This window comes from Lactuca sativa, chromosome 5 (assembly GCF_002870075.4).
Source record: "Lactuca sativa cultivar Salinas chromosome 5, Lsat_Salinas_v11, whole genome shotgun sequence".
NCBI classification, from domain to species: Eukaryota; Viridiplantae; Streptophyta; class Magnoliopsida; order Asterales; family Asteraceae; genus Lactuca; species Lactuca sativa.
This window is the reverse complement of record NC_056627.2, coordinates 355,507,719-355,532,451: the sequence shown is the minus strand read 5'-3', so window position 1 is coordinate 355,532,451 and position 24,733 is coordinate 355,507,719. Positions and strand designations below refer to the sequence as shown.

The following is a 24,733-nucleotide window of genomic DNA, read 5'->3' as shown; positions in this document are numbered from 1 at the left end:
ATGACTTAGACTTAAAAGACACTTTTTGTTTTTCAAATCTTATTAAGTTATATCAAGATTAATTCTAAAACAAAGTTCAAAGGATCTCAAAATTGTTTTTTATCATATAATAACCAAAAAGAAATCGAACCCACATACTCCATTTCTAACGCATATACATGTCGTTTACAATTTATACACTGTTTAAACTATATATATTTATATTATGAAAACCTTAAAATTGATTTCAATTTGGCCCAATAAACGAGTATCTGGGCTTACAGCCCAGCCCTACATCAGCAAAATAGTTACCCTGTCAGCCTGTCTTCTAAACCCTACAACCCTAATCTTATATACTTCTGTTAGCGATCGAGAGAGAGAAAGAGAGGCGAGAGAGAGAGGGAGAAGTAAACCCATAGCTGCTGCAACAATGGTTTCCGGATCAGGTATTTGCGCAAAGGAGGTAGTGGTGGACGCCCGCCACCATATGCTCGGCCGATTGTCGTCTATTTTGGCAAAGGAGCTTCTCAATGGCCAGCGAGTCACCGTCGTGCGCACTGAAGAGATCTGCCTCTCCGGTGGTCTCGTTCGTCAGAAAATGAAGTACCTTCGTTTTCTCCGTAAGCGTATGAACACCAAGCCTTCTCACGGACCCATTCACTTCCGTGCTCCTTCGAAGATCTTGTGGCGTACCATCCGAGGGTAAACCCCAATTTCATGCACACACACAGACACACACATCACTTTATGTTGCTAATATTCGTAGACATTTGCACTTGCTGAATGGCTGTAGCGATTTTCTTACATGCATAATCACACTGCAATCCTTCGTTTCATGTCTAAATAGAATAAATTCATGCTCAAAGTAGCTATGTATTGAAGTTTTCGTGCGTTATAGGAGTTAGGTACAACACGAAACTGACGTTACATGTATCCTAACATAAACTCTATCGGATTTGAAATTATTCATGAATATTTAGTACTTTGATTCTGCTCAGAGTAAGAAGTAGAAGTATCAATTCATATAATCTATTTCTGAGATGATTTCTGTTAGTATAGCAACTCAACTGTTCAAATGTGTGTATTTAAAACTGAATTCCAAATTCGTTGAATTGAAAAGACAATTGTTTGTATATCATATGGATCCTTATTGAAATGGTATTTGTTTGTGTCACTTTGAATGATTAAAAAAGTATATGTTTTTGTTTACAGTATGATTCCACACAAGACCAAGCGTGGAGCTGCTGCACTTGCAAGGTTGAAGGTTTATGAAGGAGTCCCAACTCCTTACAACAGGAAGAAGAGGATGGTTATCCCTGATGCCCTCAAGTGAGTTTCTTTTTGATGTTATATGAACTGGATTCGAAATGAAGATTTATATTAGCATAACCTAATATACATTAGGTGTTTGAGAGGCTTATCTGCTCATCCTTTGAGGTTATATTTAATTGATCTGTTAAAACAAATGTAGGGTTTTGAGGTTAACTGCTGGACACAAGTACTGCTTGCTTGGTAGGCTTTCATCCGAAGTTGGATGGAATCATTATGAGACAATCAAGGTAAGATATTTTTTTGTTTTGCATTTAGATATAATATAATGTGTGTCTTAATCATTAAACTATTATGTATATGTATTGTAACACCTTTTTATAAACAATGGAAACTGAATATGTAATATATACTTGTAGGATCTTGAGAAGAAGAGGAAAGAGAAGGCACAAGTGGTGTATGAAAGGAAGAAGCAGCTTAACAAACTGCGAGCCAAGGCTGAGAAGGTTGCACAGGAAAAACTTGGTCCACAACTTGAAATCCTTGCTCCTGTTACCTATTAAACCTTTTAAATTTAGTTTCTTGCTAGAGATTTTGTTTTTTTTCTTCTTATATTTCATTTTGGCAATACACTTGTGTTGATTTTGTGTTTTATTTTTTTGTTGTGCCAACTTTTGATGCTATATTACTTGATAAACGCTTAATTCTCGCAAAATGCTCTTATATATGATCGGAAAAATTATATTAAGATAATATTACTATGTTCAAGAAATTATCGACAACATAAATGGTCCCTGTGTCTTACAAAAATTATAGGTTTAGTCATGTAACCTTTCTTAGTGGTTAATTCTATTTTTTTTTGACACAGATTATTTATTTCTTTTTCATTTTATAAATAAAAGAGTAAATTACACGAATGGTCCCTATGGTCTTGGTTAATTTACATGTTAGGTTCATAATTTATTTTTTTAACACGGAAGACCCCTATTGTTTGTTATTACACGTTTGGTCCTTATTGTTTGTTTTTGTTAAGTGTTTGTTCTCTATCTTATGTAAAAATTTAATTATTTAAATATAGAAAAAATGGTATGGTAGATAAGGTAAGGTCAGGTGAGGGAGTTGGGTTGGGTTGGGATGAGTTTATTTAAATAAATTAAAAAATCAAGGGAAAAATAGACTTTTTTATGTAAGACAGGACCAAGCGTGTAGCAGAAACAAAAAGTAGTGACCTTCCGAGTTAGAAAAATAAGTTAGGGACCAAATGCGCAAGTTACCCTAAACCATAGGGATTATTCGTGTAATTTACCCTAAATAAAAAGTACAAAAGTCAATAGAACGCCTACTAAGTTGATAATGGTTATTATTATATGGGGAAGAGAATTAGAGCCCAATTGGAAACCTATTAAGTTGATCCTGGCATAGCACCAACATTATGATTGAGATAGTTTTTGTCACCTGAGACTTAAAGCAATAACAGAGCTCCGTGAATTACTGATGAAATGATCGGTTCTGTGTTAAACAAATTGAGAGATATATGTAAAATTGTGATTGAATATTTGAATTTTTTCATCTCCACATCAAAACCAAAAAGGGGAAACAAGTGATATCGAATAACATTCAAAACTTTCCCAATCAAGGATCGAGAAAGGAGATTAGCAGTGAGGAAGGGGGTGGCACCGGTTGTTCGAACCTTCTGTCTTTTCACATCGGATCTTTACTTTTAAATTGGGGTGTGTTAGTGACAAAGGGGGTAGATCTTTGATTTTAGTTTCTGTTATTGTGTTGGAAATCGATTTCAAAGGCTTGTTGATCATGAGACGTATTTACTTTATTAATTTCGCTTTCCATTTTGATGTTTGATTTGTATCTAAGAGAGAGTTGATTTGTATTTGTGACAAAGAGAGGGGTTTACTTTATTAATTTATCTTATTCTTAATTAAAATAAGTAAAAACTTGTATAAAAATAATGTAAAGGGTAGTAATGTCATTTTATATAGAGAAATCTAAAAAAAATGTCCCTACATTTTGTCTCTATTCACAAAAAAAACTATTTTTTTGTTGCAATTTGACAACTCAAATTGCTAAACACTTGCAAAACAATTATTATAATACCCTGTGCTGGTTTTAAGAGTAAAATTACTATATATATATATATATATATATATATATATATATATATATATATATATATATATATGTATATATATATATATATATATATATATATATATATATGTATATATATATATATATATATATATATATATATATATATATATATATATATAGAGAGAGAGAGAGAGAGAGAGAGAGAGAGAGATTCAGATGTTTTTTTCATCTATTGTGTGCTACAATGTACCAATAAAAATTAAGTAAACACTTGCAAAACAATTATTATAATACCCTGAAAGTGTTGGTTTTAAGAGTAAAATTACTATATATATATATATATATATATATATATATATATATATATATATATATATATATATATATATATATATATATAGAGAGAGAGAGAGAGAGAGAGAGAGAGAGAGAGAGGTTCAAATGTTTCTTTCATCTATTGTGTGCACCAATAAAAATTAAGTAAAAATTAAATGCATAATAAATGATATTCATACTTATAATTCATTTTTATGGAAATTAATTAAATTCGTCATTAACATCATCAATAATATTTTTTAAGAATAAATTCGTATCCAAAATAAAGAGAGTGTATTCTTGCAGAATGTGAGTGTATTTTAAGTGTCTGATCCTGAAACAAAAAACGAACTCATAAATAAAAACCTAGATGCGAATTCATTTTGAAAGAATGTTATTGCTGACATTAATGAAAAATATATATTGTTTCCGTAAAAAAAGAATTATAATCATGGATATCATTTAATATACAAACAATTATGGAAATCATTTAATATTTATCTTTACTTAATTAAACAATTATTTAATTTTTATAAAATTTTTATTAGTGTATTCTAGCACATAATAAATGTGATAAACATATTTACCTAGCTATATATATATATATATATATATATATATATATATATATATATATATATATATATATATATATATATATATATATATATGCTTTTTTTTTGTTAATAAGGTTAAAATTTAAAGCTTTGATGAATTTATATATATATATATATATATATATATATATATATATATATATATATATATATATATATATATATATATATATATATACCAAATTAATTTGAAAAAAACTTATATTTATTTATTAAAAAACATAAATAAAGATGCTATCCACATCTCTTTTATTAAAAAACTCGTATTTTTTTTTTATTAAAAAACACAATAATGATCATTTATATATAATTTTTAGGATTTTTTTGTGATCTTTAAAAATTTTATTATCACAGTCATAAAGATTTTATCTAGATATAATTCTTAAGGTAATGAATTGAAATGGTAATAAACTTTCAACTGTAACAACAAGAAATTTCAAACCAATTTTTTTTTTCATTTTTAATATTCATAAAACATACGTCTCATCATTAAATTTCCAAATTAAACAATTAACAAATTTTCAAAACAGTTGTTCAATTCTAGGATCCACAAATACTGCTCCAAATCAAAAGTGTGTGTACAATCATGCTAGTGCCTTCCCACGATCCTCTAAGGTACCTGAAACACATAACACGTAACACACACTACTAGAAAAACAACCTTTTACGACGCTCATTGCGTGTCATAAAAGGCTCAGACGACGCGCAAATGCGCGTCAAGGAAGGCCCTGTCATAAAGAGAGACGACGCGCATTTACGACGCGCGCTTACGACACGCAATGCGTATCAAGTCACTTAAACATAGAGTCGTGTAGTCACTTAAACATAGAGTCGGGGTACATAGCATAGTTCCTAACGACCTACTAAGATAAGTCTATCCCTAACCGCGATGAGCTGCGTCCGGAGGTGGTGCCGAGGATGTGGATGCTCCCTGAAGACGGGCCACCAATCGTTCTGTGTCCTGGAGTCGAGACTCACACCTTACCTGCCCCATGTGAAACTCCCGAAGGACGTCACGTGTCTCCTGTTCCGCACGCTCGACCCTAGTCCACAGCTGGCGTATCTGATCAGCAGTGCCCTGAGCAAGATCGCCGGTGTTCCGTAAGCGTCTCACCATGACCGATAGGGCTTGGTCGGCCGGTCCTCCGTCCCTCAGGTCAAAGAACTCGCGTGACATGCCGAACGGAGGTCGCTGTCCCTGCTGTCTGCTCCATCTCCAAAGATCAATACCCCAAGGAGGGGTAGGGCCAGTAGGGCCCACACGGTAAGCAGGCACCCTGATCGGGTAAGGGGGGTTGATGACTTTGGACTCTACGTCCGAATCATCCCCTTCGCTGTCATCGGGTTCCTCTTCGAAATTCTCTTCGTCTTCTTCAGGTTCGGCAGGCTCGCCTTCATCTCCAGCCTCCGGTTCCCCGTCAGATTCCTCTTCGGGGTCTTCCTCAGGCTCTTCCTCTAACCATCCGTTATTCCCCTGATTAGGGAAATAAGGGTCTCCAGGGTGATGAAAACCAGCCATGATGTCTGCGCGAGTATGTAAATATGCTAACATTATTCCTAGGATGCTACAACTATTGTACAAACTAAACAAGCGTTCTCTTTTTGGTGATAAAGGGGTATAGTTTTAGGTTCCCTAGCTATCACGATCTCATCAGAACGTGTGTTAGTTATACTTTGGAGAGAATGTAGTTGATCAGGCTACATCCACTCTTTGGTACCCCTAAGAACAGTCCTGATTTAACCGAGATACTAGCATTATATTGTTTGGTTCGACGTTATGTTCCTTATCCCTAATGCAAGCAGAGGTGTTTTATCATTGTATTTTACTTGTTTTGTTCAGAGTTATGTTAGTCCCTCTTTTGGTTTATAGTTGCATATCAATGTATGGTTAGATATGCTAGTTCACTATAAACAGAGCTCTGATACCAACCTGTCACACCCCCGAACCAGACGGCAGAAACGTCCGGGGGCTGTTGTGACTCAATTGAATACCATCACAATGAATATACATGAAACATAACATCATTCATCACCAACATTTAAATATTACAACTGATAGTGTTTACATCCATTACATTGCCTCAAAATATTACATGCCCAAAAATAAATTGTTCATTGTTAATTAAACAACCGCAAAACATCATAGAGTACAATCCTTTCTTCACTTTATCTGTTACCTGAGAATACAAGTATTTTGAAAAACGTCAACATATGAAATGTTGGTGAGTTCATAAGTAATGTTTGAAATCCAATGTTTTGTATTGTTTGAAAACCACCAGAAAATCCGATATTTTCTGAAAAGAGCTTAGTATAAAAAGTGTGAAGATCCATAAGTATGCTTGTTTGTTTCTATAAATGTAAGAATACGATTTGTAAAACTCGGTATGTAGTTCAAAAGTGTATTAACTGAAAACCCTAGGAAAACCCGACGTTTTCCTATCACTCTACTTTAATTAGTTTATGTGTTGTTACTTCGTTGCGACAGGTGTATTCGTTGAGCTCCGGAGACCTTGGATTAACAGTGGGTTGTGAATTGTTGTAACTTACGTAAATGAAAACGACCAGTTGACAACCGTACAAACGATCCCTTAGGCGTCGGTCACACTTATTCACATAATCCAACCCCCGGACTCATGTAGTCCCACGACCGAGAGGAAAAAGAAGGTGCGAAGCCCCCGGTAATTCCCTACGTCGTTCAAGGCTATAGTGAATGCGAAGGGCCCTTAGCCCAACTCGCATTGGAGAAATCTCGACTTTGCTAGCAGTACCGAAGGACCCTTGGGGACCAACAACACGTTTGCCATTGAAAGCCCTTTTACGCTGTGTTGGATCATGTAAGACCCAACAACTCGTAAGGTTGATGTCTTCGGGCCTAAAGATCAGGTCATTGGGCTAGCTAGGCCCAACAAACAAGATTTTACACTTTTGGGTCCAAAGATGGTGTATCGACGTCTGTGCACTCTCACGTGTGTATTGAATTCCCAAATTTTCCGTGTATGAATCGAGTTGTCGTCGTGTTAGTAGTTTCGGAATTGTTATTGATTCGAGACCGAATCAATTCGTTTGATAACGATTTTTGGTGTTGTTGTGTATTGTAATTCGTCGGTAGTCGTAGTGTCAATATTTGATCACAACGGATGTATTGAATTAACATTGAAAATTTTCTGTTACAGCCCCTCTTTATGTTGTAAATTTACTTTTTCAACCCTTTGAATAAATAAATTTCCGGTTTAGTCCTTAAACCATTTTTCTTGGCATTTTAACATCAAAACTTATTGAAATTGATATTTTTCAGCAAATTTTTAGTTGAAAACAGTTTTAGTCCCTGAAAATACAGTTTTCTCGGTTGTAACCCCTCTTTTTTGCAATTTTTACATTTTTGGTCCAAATTGGAAATTTTTTGCAACTTTGGTCCTTTTTAATTATGAAAAGCATTTTTAACCTTTGAAAAGGACTTAGAACACTAATAGTCCACTGTTTTACCGAAAAACACAGTTTCAGCCCTCCAAAACAGAAATTTTGCATATTGGGCCCTATTGGGCCGAAAATGTCATTTTTAGCCCATTAAGCTTGAAATTTATATTTTTAATCCTCCAAATGAGTATATTTCCAGAAAATATTTTATTGAAACTGTTTTGACTCTTCTCATCCATCAGAATTCGTAATATGTCATTTTGGGCCCTTTAACTTTATATTTTTAACATTTTGTGTCCAAAAATTTAGTTTTTAGCCCAAAGAAGATGTTATTAAGCCACTTAGCTATTTTTCTTGAAATACTTTGTATGCAGCAATATATTTGATGCTAGTATCATTTAACATAAAGTATATCTCGATTTTTAGGGGCTTATGTCTAGATCCAACATCATAATCACACAAAAACACACATATAAGCATAGAAATCATACAAGGCATACAAATACATATAGATCTACACATTTGCTTGTATTCCCCCCCCCCAAAAAACTTATAAAAACCGAAAATAGGGAGTATGAAGCTCACCTTAGGGTGTGGTTTTGGTTTTTGGAGAAAAGATGGAAGAAATGAAGTGATTTTTGGCCTTAGCACCCTTTGATGAAGATTTCGACCTCTAGGATGCAAGATCATAAGAGTGAATGAATTTAGAAGAGATTTTAATGAAGTGGAGGGAGTTAGATCATAAGTTAAACATTAACTTACCTTAGATGATGAATTTCTTTATGATGATCCTTAGGCTTCAAGCCAAATTTTCGAGATTTTTGGAATGGAGAGAGGGGATGATTTCTTGAGTAATTTAGAGAGAGTTTGTGAGGTGTATGTGTGCGGGTTACTCTCGGACGAAACAAGAAGGGAGAGGGAGAGAGAGAAGAAGAGACCTTGAGGTGATGTTTGCATGGAAGAATGAGATTGTATGGATGTTTTGAGTGTAGAAGGCTTGGATATCCCCCATGCAAAAGTGAGGTGGCATGAGAAAGTCAAACCCCTCTTCTCTTCTTGGATTTGGGCCTTGGGCCGAGAATATGGAAGGGAAAAAGAGTTTTTGGGCTTTATTGCCCCTAAGCCCATATAGGAGTTAAGTTGGATGATTTTTGACCCAAAAAAAATATAATATGATTTTTACACTTTGTTGGGCTAGTTTGAGTTAATTATGATTCATAATATTTAATTTATTTCATTCTAGGCCCAATATGGCCCAAAATGTTGAAATAAATTAATGTGGGTCCAATTAGAGCCCATTAAAAGGTTCTAATCCCATGATAGTCAAATTGGAGGCTTATTGGCCCAATGGGTCCAATAAGGAAGTCCTAGTCCAAAATGGACCTAAACAAGAACTTCTATGGTTTCCAATTGCTTATTGACTATTTGTAACACTTGTATGGTGTATTTGATTAAAATTCTGTTGTCTTAGAGTAAGTATCACACATGCTTTTAAGTTTTTGATTCAACATTTTACTTGAGTGTATAGATTACATGACACAAAATTTCTAGTTGTGACAACAACACATCATAATGAGAAATTACTAATATAGAAAGCACTATAGCATATATATTTGAATGGCAAAGACCAGATACCTCTTGATTAGCATAATAACCACCATATTGCTTAGTAACTTCACAGCTTGATACCTTAGTTGATCAAGCAACAAACCTAAGTTCCTACTTGATTCAATTGATAAATCACTAACATTAAGTATGGGACCCCCTCTATGAAGCCATGTTGTGTTAAATTCATATGGCATCTCTACTGCACAAGTAATCAGACAAAAAACATCATCAATACTCAATAACCATGCAAAAGAACAAATAACTTATTGATAGTGGAGGATAAATACCTCCAGAAGTTTTATCTTCAGGTGGTTCAGAAGAGACACTTGGATCAGCTGTATATAAAAGAGTTACTGCTTCAATGAACTTAAGTGCAACCAACTTTCTCCGATCACTTTCCGGCTTGCAAAATATTCAGTTGTGTTTGTACATCTAGCTATGAAAAGTTCACAATGTGTAGTTACCGCCTCATCAAAATGCCAACTGAAATTATTAAAATATCCCAAATCATGACACTTACTAACTGAATTCTAAAATATAAAATATTGAAGGTGAAATAAAATACTAAAATTTGCCATGCTGAACTTGCAGATCTCTACTCATATCTTCCATGAGAATCATATTTTCTTTTTTGATTATCTAGAAAAAATTACAAAATGATTTAAGAATCCCACAATAAGAAGGTAAAACATATAAATGTCAAAGAAAACCTAGATTACAATACAATAAGTTTAAGGCCTCGAAATTTCATGTTTAAGCAGAAATATTAAAAAGCGAAATTGGGAACAATTAAAGACAAAACACAGCCTTAGACACGTTACCATTAACATGTATGTTAAAAAAAAATACATGAAATGCCTCCTGTCATGCTGATTTCACCATTGATATATGAAGTATACTTTAATAACTTACAAAGTAGTGAGCAAAGCATAAATTGAACCTCTTTGTATGAAAAGCTATACAAGGATAAATTTGTAATCACCAATCTTTCTGGAAAACCGAGAATGTTAAGTCGCTGGAGAGAGTTTCCAGGCTCAGATTTGGAGTGATTGAATCTGCAAGATTCTCCATATTTGCAATGACCAATTTGGTAAAACTGCAACACAGTTGGGTAAGCATGTAAATACTATATGGATACACAACAAATGACATTCATTTATGTTTTTTTTGTATGTTATTGACTTATTTTAGATAGATGTAGAAATCATTCTTGTAATTCTTACACTGACTTTTGTCCATTTCAAGTACACACTAAAAACATCACATCAAAAAACATAACTTCTAACTCCAACTTATGAATGAACACATAGTTTATTCAGCAAAAGAATCTGAGTTCAAAGGAAATTGACTACAAGAATATTACTACCTTTTGATACCCTCTTTCCGGACTATCATTCTTACTCATAATTCACCAAAAAAATAATACAATTCATGACTTATATTATGATCAATTTTTCTAGAATTTAAATTCATCTGCTATCAGTTGTGGGATAAAGGAGCAACCTTGAAGCGTTTGTTCAATGATATGGCCCACTCTCAGCAATTTTTCCTGCAAAAATCTAGTAATATAAATAAGATTGATGAATATGTCAAGGCATCTTTTTACCTATTTTTCCATTCTTTTCTACTGTCTAAATCCTCTTAAGTTAAAATTGATGAATATTATAAAATTTGTTTTTTGGAATGTTAGGGTAAAATGGTCATTTAGTCTAAACCTGTCTAGAAAAGCAACAAACTTTATATATCAAGAAATTATTCCCACCTCATCAAAAGCAGCCCCTATCATTTGAACACCAACAGGAAGGCCATTTTGGACAAATCCACATGGCAAAACCAATACATGCAATCCAGCCAAGTTGAAATTCACCTTTAATTTCACAAATGAAAACCAAAAAGCCAAAACAATATTCAGAAAAAAAATAATAAAAAACAAATTATTGCATCAAGAATAACACAAAAGGAAAAAAATATAGCATTTTAAAAACAAAGCTTATAAGGACTTTCAGTCATGATATCCCCTGCATACATTGCCAATGGATCATTTTTCTTTTCACCTGTAAATAATATAAACATAACATATAAATAAACAAACACTGGTTATGAATTGAGATGATTGTTTTCACATCAAGAAACAAAATGATGATGTGGAAAATTACCAATTTTATATGCTGCAGATGGAGCTGCAGGTGAAATTAGAATATCATGTTCATCTAATGCTGCCTTGAAGCTTTTCTGGACTACAGTTCTCACCTAAATCACCATAATTTACTGTTTACTGTTTACTCAATGATTTCTTGTATGTGAAAAAGACATAATTGCCCTTTTCGTTCTAATCATAAAAAAACCCTAGGAAGCTTGTGTAACAAACAGAACACCAAGTAAAGTTACCTGCTGAGCTCGCTTGTAATAGGCATCATAATAACCTGCTGAAAGGGCATATGTCCCCATCAAAATCCTCCTTTTTAAAATTTTAAATCCTAATATTTTACAACTTTGCCCTTTATTTAGTTTTCCTTTCATACCTCTGGACCTAAGCCATTAGCACGTGAACCCCCGTAAAGGGAACTTAGCTCATCAGAAACAATTTGGTTACCATATCTGGAAATTATAAAAAAATGATGTTAGCAACCTATTATTCTGCTTTTCTCCTACCAATCTTTATATTTTTAATAGGTTTCATATCTACATTTGAAGAAAAACAAGATTCTATATATTACCTAATACCATCATAACGAGACAAGTTTGAAGAAGATTCGAATGAAGCAAGAACATAGTATAGCTTATAAGCTTCATCCATGAACCCTTGTTGGGAGAAGCCATCAAGCTTTCTTACACATGCCTTGGCTCAGATTTGGAGTGATTGTTCAATCACAGTGACAAACAAGCTACTTTATTGATGAAAAACTCACTTGAAACCCTCTTTCGCATGCCTTGGTTCGAAAATTGTCAGCATCACGCACAAATAATGTCACAGTATAGAGTGACCATGTTCTGAACTCACAAAATTAAATGAACCAGGTCATATTTCTACCATTTATTGGTGGAAGCACCAATGAATCAAGAATCATGTCATCCTTCTGCACTAAAGAAATAAGGAAACAAATAACCAAAATAAGAGCAGTTCCAGCCATAATTACTGCTAATGAACAAATTGAAACCAACTGATTAATAACTTAAGGCATGTTAATCAAAAGTTTCCTACTTATGGTTGAACATTTAAGAGGTTCAAAATGTAATGTTATATACTTATATACCCAATTTCCAAATCTTCCTATTTTTAACTTTCAAGTTCTGTTTAGCTGAAGAATATAACATGAGGTGACCTCGTAGACCACTGATAAAGAAACAGTAGTCAAAGAAAGCTATTGAATTCCCCATTGCTTCAAATGAGAACCCATAACGACAAACATGTAATCTCTTTCTGCAAAATCACTATTATTTCGTGGTTTTTTTTTTCCAAATTAAAATTCATACAAAAACATGACACATTTTTATTGTATCACTTCATATCTTACTAAATATCATTCTAATATAATAAATCACTCATATTATAATCCATGAAAAAACATTTTTGTATTTTTTTTCACATGTCACCCGCTGTTGTTATGGCATACTTAATGAAGAGCAGAAGGTGGACTCTTGAATAGAGTTACCAATGGGTCAAAGAACACAGACCGTCTATTGACTTACTTCCAGGTATGGTGGTGGTGGAGGCGGCAGGTGGTGGTGGTTGTTTTGAATTTTAAATCACTTTTTGTTTTTTCTGATGAATTTGTTTTGTGTAGCTGTTTTGCAGCAACTACAAGAGTACGCACAGAAGATTCAGGCGGTTATGGAGGGCAGTGTTGTTGCTCTGCCGCCAATCTCAGGTGGTAGTGCCGCCCCTTTCAGCTTTTGGTTAACAAAACAGGAAATAAGGAAGAAGTACCTGTATATCCGCCATGGCTGCCAATTAACAGCCCAAAGTATCACAAAAGAAGCCAACCCCAAGAAAGAGAAAAGGGTTCCCGATATTATGCATGCCAACATTACATCCCTGTCATCCCCTTCCATGGCTTCTTCCTCCATTTTCACACTAGCTTTTCAACTACACCGCAGACAATATACAGAAACAAATCAAAGCGTGATTAACATATACTCTAAAACAAAACGTAAAATCCAACCTAACTAAGTTACTTTGAAACCAAAAAGATATGCAATTGAAGCAAACAACTTACTTCACAGAACTGGTTTCAGCTGCCAATAACATCGTGATAACTTCTAGGACGCGAAATTGAGTTTAAGAGGAACTAGGGTTTCGTTTATTTTTTCAGTTGGATAGCACCGTCTGTAATCAATAAAAAATTTTCCGCTGAGATTGTCTTTGATGAAGCTCTTCAAAATGACCATTGAAGATCTTCAACCTAATGTTAAACCACCACATTTCAGTTTATATATCAACCAAATTTTTAATTATTTTTTATAGATATAATAGATAGTTGAAAAGACAAACCTATCCTTTACAAGTGCTCGTGAAGCTCCATTGCTGTTACCAACTCCATCACCACCAGCAGAAATGTACAAAAAGCCTCAAAAGAAACTTTTAGAGCCCTAAACTCAAAGGGTAAGTAGTCAGGTGAAGTGTTACCAAACAAAAGGTTTTGAATATCCCAATATAATTGGTCACCATCCCTTTGGTCACTTGAATCGACTCTCTTATAGAGCAACAAGATTGTTGATTATCATATCAGAAGAACACAATAAAAACAGAGTAGATGAAGCAAGAGAGAGAGAGATGATATATATCTAAAAACTTTGTTTATGCCCTTGAATTTCTAGGCATCTGAATCTTTCTTTCCAGGTTTTGTCTTCTCCATTGAAAGTCTTTGGTCGATAGAAACAAAAGAAAACCTAGATTTTATGTGCTATCGACAGAGAAGAAGCGTTTGGAATCTAGGGGAGTGGTTTCATTTGAAATCACGATGGTTTTTGAGGATTCTTATTCAAAAGCTTGAAATTTCTCTTCAAGGTTTGTCTGTGTTTTATGTGTTGAAAACACGAGAGAGGTAGAAGATCGAGTGAGTTGCCTTACCAAATCTTCCTCATTCATAAATGCAACAGATCTCGAGGCAGGTTCTTGACAGCGATACACACCGATTCAACAGCTACCAAGTTCGATAGAAAATTGAGGAAAATCGTCTTGAGAGGGGAAGTTATTTGGGAAGAACTTGAAGCATTTGAAACCCTAGATCTTGATTCGATGTAACTTGACAATGGCCATTGTAGATTGATAGATTGAAGACCTGGAGCGATCCCTTGTGAAGAAAGCTGCATGATTACAGAGAGTCCTTGTTGACCGAATTCAAAGATTCTGTCAATGGCTCTATTGGGTTTGGTTAAATCCCCAGTTTGGAATGTGCTACATCTAGTTCATGAACTTGCCAAGTCAATTAGGGTTTTTTAATGAAAAATTAAAGGGGTTAATGGATTGGGATGATGTTGTACCTGAGAAAACAAAGAAAAAGAAGGAGACCTCACAGATCAATTACGATTCACCTTCGAGGTTTACAGAGAGACGGGAGGTAGAGAATGAAGGGAGATCTAGAGGAGAGAGTATCAGAGAGGGGAGAGTGGATTGCAAGGATGAAAAATAGATAGAAGATAGAAAAAACAAGGCGGGTTTTCAAAAATTTGGGGATTTCGTTTCCCCCTTGTCTACTAAAAGCGCGTTTCATTAAAATTATAAAGCGACAGGTACAGATGACGCACGTTTAAGATAAAGCGCCCTCTGTGTTTTTAATTTTTTTTCTTGAGACACTAAATTAAGGGCACGCAATAATGCATGACGTAAATCCTTAAATTTTTTGGAGAGATGACACTATTTTAAGGGCACGCCCTTTTGCGTATCATTAATCAGCGCGCGTCGTAAAAAGCGCGTCATTAAAGGTCTATTTTCTAGTAGTGACGATAAGCATGAATGCTTAGTGTGTTTCCTAAAATATCACATACAATAATTTGCCACTCGAGGCTATACCCAGCACGACCCTCTGGTCAATGTGTCTCAGTTGGACCCTCCAGTCCCGTAGCTTGTTGGACCCTCTGGTCCGGTCTAGCTAGTTGGACCCTCCGGTCCGGTTTGGTTGAGGACCCTCTGGCCTCGGAAATCGTTGGATCCTCCGGTCCAGTCAAAATAACACATAACATACATAATCACAAACACACATAATATCAACCAAACACGCATGACCTTCCAGTACAAACATAGATACCACCCTAGGTAATGTATAGTGAGAAGACTCACCTCAGGTAAACTTGGACGATCTCGAACTTGAAACACTGATCTAGCCTCCGCCTAAATACATACAAAATTCACTTCTAATTATAAACGTCTCTCAAAGGCTAGACTAGTCCCTTCCTATACTCACTCAGAAGGGTAAAAGACCATTCTACCCCTCTAATGGCCTAAAGGTCCACTTGTTGACTAAACCCAAAAAGTCAACAAAAGTTAACCCTAAGGAGTACGCGACGCATACCAGATCCCTACGCTGGGCGTACTCGACTACTATGCTGATATCAGGCTGTTTGAACCCTACGCCCCGCGTACTGGGATTTACGCTCAGCGTACGTCCCAGTTTCACTATTATCTCACTTAAGATCTTAATCAGTTAGGACCTTGGCTCAAAATACAGATCTAGACCCCCTATAGCCTCCTAATCCATAAAGTCGAAGACTTTACGCCTTTGCATGGCTGTAAAGGTCATCATCTCCCAAAACACACCATTTTCTTCACTAAGGAACTCACAACTCATGCATGGTTTACATCCAAGATTGGATTTTTATGGATCTAAAACACAAAATACACTGAAAAGGGGAGATCAAGGTCTATGGAGCTCCTTTACTCATAAAGTCTCCACCTTTGGGACAAAAACTCTAAAAATGGCCCATAATGCACAAATCCAAAAAGGTCAAGAAAGCTTTGAGCTTTTTACCTCCTAGTGATGCTTCAACCTCTGAAAAGCTCAGATCCACAGCTTGCACTCCAACTTTAGCTTCTTTAATGACACCTTCTTCTCTTCAAAGGCACACAAGAACACTATCAAGCTCAAACACACACACACAAGCTCTAGATTGAGGGTTGGCACTCTTAGGGTTTCACTCTCTGAAAATGGTGGCTAAAAGTGAGGCCAATATGTTCCTTTTATAGGGCTCACCCCCACAAATAGGGTTTCAATCTGAACCCAGTACGCGCAGCGTACACTATGGTACGCCCAGCGCACTGGGTAGCCTCCGCGTCAAGAACACGCTCATGAGTACGCGCAGCGTACTCACCAGTACGCCCAGCGTACTCAATTGCCATAAAATATTTCAAGGGTTAAATTTGACAACTTAGGGAAAGAAGAAGGGCGAAGGAGATATACCTGATTTCGGGATGTTACATCAACTTTGTTCACTAAATTTTTTTTCGTTCTCACCGAACTATTAAAACTGTTCATATTTTACCCTTATGACCGATAATAACCGGTCATAAGGGTAAAATGTGAAGAATTTCAATAGTTCAGTGACAAATAGATAAAGCAAAAAAGTTTAGTGACTAAATGTGAACAAAGTCGAAAGTTCGTTTCCCCCTAAAAAAAATTCAATGACTAAATGTAAACAAACTTCCTCTTGTATTATGTTTTAGCAAATTATTTATTTTTGTTAAATTCTAACAACATTTGTCGATGAAGAAATCTATTAAATAAAAAAACAAAACCCCAAAAAATATATTAAAAAAAACGAAAAACCGAAACCGAAATAAAAAACCAATGGTTTGGTATTTTCTAAAATAAAAAATCAAAATTTCCAATCTGATTTTGGTTTAACAAAAAAATAAACCATTCTCACCCATAACTATTAAGAAATTGTGTTTCATGGTCAGAAATTAGGATGTATTCTGAAGAAAAAAAAATTTAAAACTTTATTTTTTTAAAATAGTTATTTAGATATGAATTGTTTTTTTCTAAAACATTTTAAAATTATGAGTGACTTTTTTGAAAGAAAAAAATACCGTTGTTTTAATTGTTGAATATATAGCTATTTTTTTCTAAAAAAAATATTTTTGTAAAGGTAATATGGATGTGGTGGTTTGGGCGCCACACTTCATAAAATTGTTAACTATTTTACCTAACTCTATATATCTAGTTAAATAATCATAATTTCAATAATTATTCAAACTTTCTAAGAAAATACAATCTCAAATATAAATCAATTCTCCAGATAAATTAAAAATGTCTAAATTCTAAACAACTTGACTTTTATTTTCGATATCTTTTTTGATAGTAAATATAGTAATATGATGTATGTCAATACATGGAGTGTGTGTATATATGTGTATATATATATATATATATATATATATATATATATATATATATATATATATATATATATATATATATATATATATAGGTTCAAATGTTGCTAGCAACTATTGTGTTCCTAAATGTACCAATGCGAATTCAAGAAATAATAAACAATTAAATAAATCATTTAACGACATTTTAGACCTTTTGTACTTTTTAATTAAGGAATCATTTAATTGAAATCTTACAATTAAGGAAATAAAATCAATATTTTTGACCTCGTCTCTCTCTTGCATCGTGTCTTATATCTTCGAGTATTCCCTTTCCTCGAACTCAAATCGGCCACCAATGGCTTCAGCCGATCAACAAAGATAGGTGTGTCTACATCGGCGCCATTAAATCCTATCAAGACTCGTCAACAGGTATACATCCCTATTATGCTTCACCAGTTTCTCTCGCTCCTCCATTTCCTATTCAATACCAGAAATCAGATCAATGAATCCAAAGAAACACGGAAACATTCACATAGAGGGAAAAGGACGAACAAGGGCGTCGAAATCGTCATAGATAGGAGGGCCATTAGCGATGTCATCGGATAATCGGTTGAGTATTTCTACCTCAATGATCTAGTTTCTTGCGATAAAATTGATTTGGCAAGTTTCTTTCGACATCTATGATCGACAAAATCAAACTGATTTTATCAAGTCGTCTAGAATTTATCTCGATTTTGATTCAAGATCGAGATTGTGTTCATCATCTTATTAAATTTGATTTCTTCAATGTTCTATTTCTATTCGATTGAAGAAATATTCTGATACAACTTGCACTTCACAATCATAAGTTGGAGTTTGTTTCGAAAAAGTCAAAATTGGTGTTCATATTTCTAAATCGATATTGCAAAGGTGTGTTTGTTTCTTGAATTCCTGACGGGGAATGAATGCAGATGTGTGTTGATGATTCAATCACAACTATTGAATTATGTATTCAGTCACAACTCTTGAATTCTGTATTTAATCACAGCACTTGAATTCTGTAATGTATTCTATTAGAATTTATTTATATAAATGTATTCTGTTAGAATGTTTGAGAATAATTGTTAACAAATATATTTGTTTAACTGGTAATTAATTTGTGATGCTTTATGGTTGACTTTATACAGGGGCGGAACACGAACATCTAAACTAGGGGGCCAAGATGACAAAGCTTTTAACGCCGCCCAATATCCTTTCATTTTCCAAATATTTTTAAGAATACATTTTTTTGAACCCAATTAATAAAAGAACTTCATTGTTGAGATATCTTAATGAAATACACTACTAGTTTGGTTTTATTTCAAATCTAGTGTGAATATTAATATTATCGGGTTTTGCATTGGGAAAATAATTTAAGTAGCTTCGTAAACTATAGAATTAACAGGTCAAATCTTATCCAAAATAAGGAAAAATGCTATATTATATATTTATTCGGTACTAGTTTTTATGTTTTTCAAAACAAATTTGTACATCTTCATTCGTTGTATTTGAAGAGTTTTTTCTTTTGTACAACACAAATGACACACATGCTCAAAACAACACACATAAAAAGAAATCTAAAGCAAGAAACCTCGTAAACTATTATGAACATATTAACTCATATTTTGATTATGTAAATAAAATTATAAAAGAGGTATAAATAAGAAGTATCTTCATAATTTCAGTATTCACAAATCACAACACATTATAGCAAAAAAGAAAAGTAATCCTGATAAAAACTAGAACCTTCTAGCTTTCTACCTTCACAATACTTAAAATAGCTGAAAAAGACAAAGCTTTTCATATATCTTATTCCTTTAATAAAGAAAACACAATCAAATAGAAAGTCAATAGCATACGGAGAGATAGAGCGGAATGTTCACACAGTAACAGTGATACCTCAGAGACGAGATGGGCGAGATGCAGGCTCGGTCAAAAAAATAAGGTGATGGGGAGCAAGGGTTTCATGAATGACTTGTGCCATTAACAAGGAACTACGGGCAATCAGATGTGTTAATAGGGTTTCTTAGTTTTTACTTTATAGCATTGCATTCTCAATTTTTTGTGGGCTTTCTAAAGTTTAGATAAAACGTGGCGTTGTGGTTTTTTTTCCTATATATATATATATATATATATATATATATATATATATATATATATATATATATATATATATATATATATAATGTATCAATGTACGTATGTATTTTTTTTTATAAACAATGTATATGGTTTAATTTATGTCAATTTATATGTTGCATAATTTTATAACACAAAATTAATATTTATACATATAATATTGCATAGTTTTATAACATAAAACTTAGCCAAAATTGCAAAAAATGGTCACTGTAATATGCAAATTTTTGGGGTTTTAGTCCAAACTCCGAGTTTTTTGGATTCATGGTCATTTTGGAGTGGTTTGTATGTGAAAATAGTCCCTCTGAAAATTGAAATGACTATAATACCCTTCGGGTATTTATTTTTCATTTTTCTTAAAATTTAATATTTATTTATTTATTTTAACAATTAAAATAATAATAAAGGACCCACCTCTTTCTCTCCCCCCCTCTCTCTCTCTATTTAACAAACATGTTAGAAAAAATGGATATGAGTCATGCATACAAGGTGTTCAACAAAATGCTTCAAAGAATAACATTTCCTATACTCAAGAGCTCTGGATCAATAACCCATGTTCGTCATTTTTTGACCTCTCATCGTGGTGAGCTGCCTAGATTCGCTGTTTGTGAATTCTTTAACGAGTTGATAAGCCTTCCGACCATACATCTTGATGTTTTAGTTGTTTGTAGAACCTCATGCAACTGCAAGAAACCACATAAGCATTTCATCGAACACGTTGACTACATGATCTAACAATGACTACATTCACCAATTATTCAGTGAATGAGGGAAATTTGAACATACGAATGTCAATTGTGATACAAAGAAAAAGACAAAACAAAGAGTTTTTTAGATATCTAAGATATCTACTTGTGGAGATCAAAAATTGGGGATGATCTGATAATGTGAAATGAACAATGAATGTTGTTGGGGAGATTTTGTATCTGATAATGAACCTAATCGATTCAGCTGTGTGCATGAGATGGGGAAGATGATGAACATGTTGTATTTTTACAATGTGTTTTATCCTCATAAAAAACTCCTAAAGAAATTTGGTCCCAGTAAAGCTGCAAGATTACGACTTTACCCAGGTAAAATTTGAACGAGATGAGTCTGAAATTTTTCTGGGTGTTCTTCAAACACCATTACCTTTTTGAAGGGTAAGGCTTCCATGCCTCAACATATGCATCGCCGAGACTAAATCGTGTGCATTAGGGACTAATCAATGGTTTATCCATTCCAATTCGAAATATTATTCAATAAACATCACCGAGACAATGGAATGGGATCGAAGGTGTAAGGAATTGGAAAGCCCATTAGGGGTCAATGAGGGTTTCCCTATACACGAAAATCCCCTTCGTACAAGTAAGATCCCAACTCCCATTTATTCATCTTTCTTTACTCCAGCATAGCTTATAGTTCTTCATCAATAATTTACAGGTTTCATTGCATAATAGTTGAGGTAGAAAACATGGGGAAGAAGAAGATGGGTTGGGAAGAAGAAGATGGATTTGGGTGGGTTTTTTTGACTTTTTCTTTAGAGAGAGAGAGAGAGAGAAAGAGAGAGATGTGGGCCCAAATTAATTAACTATTTTATTTTTCATTTAAATTAAATAGATAAAAAACATAAAAAATAAATCAAAAGGACATTACAGTCATTTCAGTTTACCGAATGACCAAATCTGCAATGAAACTAGCTCAAAAGGACCACTAATCCAAATAAGTCGGGGTTTGGACTAAAACCCCCAAAAATGCATACCACATGGACCATTTTTGCAATTTATTCTAATACTTATACATATAATGTTGGTTTCGTTTTTTATACCTTTTTCGGGGTTTTGTTTTTTTAATAGATTTCTTCATCAACAAATGTTGTTAAAATTTAAAAAAATACATAATTTGCTAAACCATAATACAAGAGGAAAGTTTGTTTACATTTAGTTATTGAACTTTTTTGAGAGGGAAACTGTGACATCCCCATTTTCATGGCCAGAAAAGACCGTTTTTGTTTATGCTTTATAAAAATCAGAGTATCTCTTTTAATAAAAATGTTGCGGAATTTGTTCCCAGAAAAACATGATAATCGCGTTATCAAAGCATTTCTAAAGAAATATATTTTTATTCACTTTTAAAACATTTGGGATGTCATCGTCAATACAGAAACATAAACATAAACAGAACTTACATTCATTTACACTAATGATCTACGTCTCTTTTAAATCTCTCAGTGTAATGTGACTTCATATCAACACCTGTGATATAAATAAACTGAGTGGGTCAGGTTGGGAAACCCGGTGAGTACATAGGGTTTTCAACCCACAATAATATAATTATTATGTTTAAACAATCAAACAATCAACCCAATTACCCATCCCCATTATCTTCTTTATTCTTAAGGATCTACCCTAAGAATCAACTATTTCTCATTCATTCATTCCTAAGGATCATCCTAAGGAAACAACATGAAGTCCATTGTTGTCAATGACACATTGGTCAAGCGCAGCTGCTAATATTATCACTTAGGCGCAGCTGCCAGAATTGGGACATTTTCTATGAGGCGCTTCTGCTGGTATTGACCTTTAAACGCTACTGTCATGGTCATAAGGCTCCCTATTAGGCGCAGCTGCCGATACTGTCCTTAGAGCGCAGCTGCTAGGACATTTACCGTAGATCTAAATCATCTACGGGTTGTGGCGCAACTGCCAGTGCTCATCTATAGGATACTAGGTCCACTGCTGCAAATGTATACTTATAGGGCACTAGGTCCGTACTACTAATGTTCCTCTATTCCAGCTTTTATCCCTCATCATTCATCTACCCATGTTTTACCCAACATATTTTGTAGATATAAAATACTTTATACAACTTACATCATTTAAAACATGTATAAAAATCTTTCATCAACATAGACAACAAGTATTCAGACAATATGCACACATAGCACGTAATTTATATTAAAATAATTCATATCTATGTGTAAGATGAAAGGGACTATGCATTCACCTGGTAAGGTGGTGACTCGGTACTATGACAGCACTTCGTTACTCTTAAAACAATTTCCTTCGACAAAACCTAGTATCATTACCACTAGGGTTTAGTTTAATATTCACTGAGACTACTTAATAGTCTAGCTATTATTACTATTATATAAGCGTTAAACAATACTTATATAACCCATAATAATAGCCTAAATACTTATTATAAGGTCCTAATAACATTTTTATGTTGAAACATAAGCTATACTAAAGATAGGATAGGCGTAGCTCACTTACAACGGGTTTTCTCGAAAATCGGGCTTCGCTGGAGCAGCGTTCCCAAGCCGAAAGGCTCTTTTCTCGGGGCTTCGGGAGCCTCGGGGCTTCCTTCGGGTGCTAGGGGGGTTTACCTAGGCTTTTAGGGGGGTTAGGGAGCTTAGAGAGAGAGTATAGAGAGAGAAAGAAGAGGGTTGAGGGTTGAGGAAATGAGGGAACCCGACACCTCTATTTATAAGGGTGCTAATTGATGGACTCGCCGAGTTAGGGCATGTGGCAGCCTTCTGGTGGTGCCACGTGTCCAATTCTAGTGGTGCCACGTCACCCCTATCGCGTATCAACCTTCAAACTTAGAAAAATCATAACTCTCGCATACGAGCTCCGTTTTCGACGTTCTTTATTTCAACGCGAAGGTAAAAACAAGATCTACAACTTTCATTTAGACTCCGTCGGCTAATTCTCGACCGATCTCAAATTTAACAGTAGGAGGCGTTTAGACTGTTAAATGACCACGAAGAATTCGTAACTTCTTCATACGGACTCCGTTTTCATCTATCTTTTTACCGTTGAGTTCCTATTAATGAGATCTTCAACTCTAATTTAGGTCGTGTAAGCCAAAAACCGCTCGAACTAAAATTCGAGTTTCGGGCCGTGTACTGCTAAGCCGAATCTTAGAAAAATCATAACTTCCTCATACGAAGTCAGATTTGGGCGTTCTTTTTATGGATGTTCTCGGTTTAACGTATACTACAACTTTCATTTAGATTTCTAAGGCTAAGATTCGATCCATCGTAAATTTACTATTTACGCTTCCCGGTGTCGTGTCGGTTTTGCCATAAAACTTCGATGGGCCATAACTTCTTCGTTATAACTCGGATTTCGGCGTTCTTTATATGTACGGAACCTTGAGACATATTCTACAACTTGGTTAAGACTATTTATTATAAATAATCTTTTGCCAAAAAGTCGTTTTCGACACTTATTGTCTCTAAATTGACTAACCCGGATCTGCGAGCGTTACAGAAACAAACTTTCAACTTTGTTCACGTTTAGTCACTTAACTTTTTTTCATTATCTATTTGTCACTGAACTATTGAAACTGTTCACATTTTACCCTTATGATCGCTTGTTACCGATCATAAGGGTAAAATGTAAACAATTTCAGCAGTTCAGTGGCAAATAGAGAATGAAAAAAAGTTTAGTGCCTAATTGTGAAAAAAACTGAAAGTTTGTTACCCTTTCAAGTCATTATCTCAATTCTTAAATAGATCTCTTTGATATATGTGGTCTAGAAACACACTCCCTACGACAAATAACCAAAAGTCCTATTATTGTATTTAACATATTTTTTTTTATAACTATTATAGATCTTATATTAGGGTTATTGCCATAAAATCCCCTCGTAGTTACATGAAATATATGGTTATGTCCTAAGTCTGAATTTGTATTCATTAATGCTACACATTTAGGTAAGTTTTATTATTTTGAGCTTTTTATCATGTTGTGAAGAGAAAGAACAGTTGGTGGATGACGGTGATAGAGATGGAAAATACAAAAGGTGGGTTAGAGATGGTTCTAATGAGTATTATTATTAGTGTTTTGTGGTGAAGATGGTGTTGTTGGTGGCAAAGGGTGGTAGTGATGACATAGTGGTGATGTGAAAATATGAAGGATTTCATGACAATGATACCAACTAAGAGAGTGCAAAATATGAGAAA

The 24,733-nt window shown here is 34.3% G+C and overlaps 2 protein-coding genes across 2 annotated transcripts; one reads left to right on the top strand and one right to left on the bottom strand.

Moving 5' to 3' along the window:
- The first annotated feature begins 337 nt into the window (after positions 1–337).
- Positions 338–1,963, top strand: LOC111903516 (60S ribosomal protein L13a-4). The gene is made up of 4 exons (XM_023899283.3): positions 338–681; positions 1,192–1,308; positions 1,451–1,538; positions 1,668–1,963. Exons 1-4 carry the CDS (start codon positions 410–412, stop codon positions 1,809–1,811), a joined length of 621 nt encoding a protein of 206 aa, XP_023755051.1. The 5' UTR covers positions 338–409; the 3' UTR covers positions 1,812–1,963.
- Positions 1,964–9,176: 7,213 nt separating this feature from the next.
- LOC111903517 (glutamyl-tRNA(Gln) amidotransferase subunit A, chloroplastic/mitochondrial) lies at positions 9,177–14,972 on the bottom strand. The gene is made up of 15 exons (XM_052763773.1): positions 14,796–14,972; positions 13,804–14,715; positions 13,529–13,714; positions 13,240–13,398; positions 12,221–12,302; positions 12,029–12,135; positions 11,833–11,909; positions 11,700–11,776; positions 11,468–11,561; positions 11,338–11,365; positions 11,074–11,178; positions 10,815–10,870; positions 10,252–10,407; positions 9,599–9,950; positions 9,177–9,510 (listed from the first exon to the last, which is right to left on the bottom strand). The coding sequence occupies exons 4-11, from the start codon at positions 13,377–13,379 to the stop codon at positions 11,175–11,177; spliced, it is 609 nt and encodes a 202-aa protein (XP_052619733.1). The 5' UTR covers positions 13,380–13,398; positions 13,529–13,714; positions 13,804–14,715; positions 14,796–14,972; the 3' UTR covers positions 9,177–9,510; positions 9,599–9,950; positions 10,252–10,407; positions 10,815–10,870; positions 11,074–11,174.
- Positions 14,973–24,733: the final 9,761 nt, after the last annotated feature.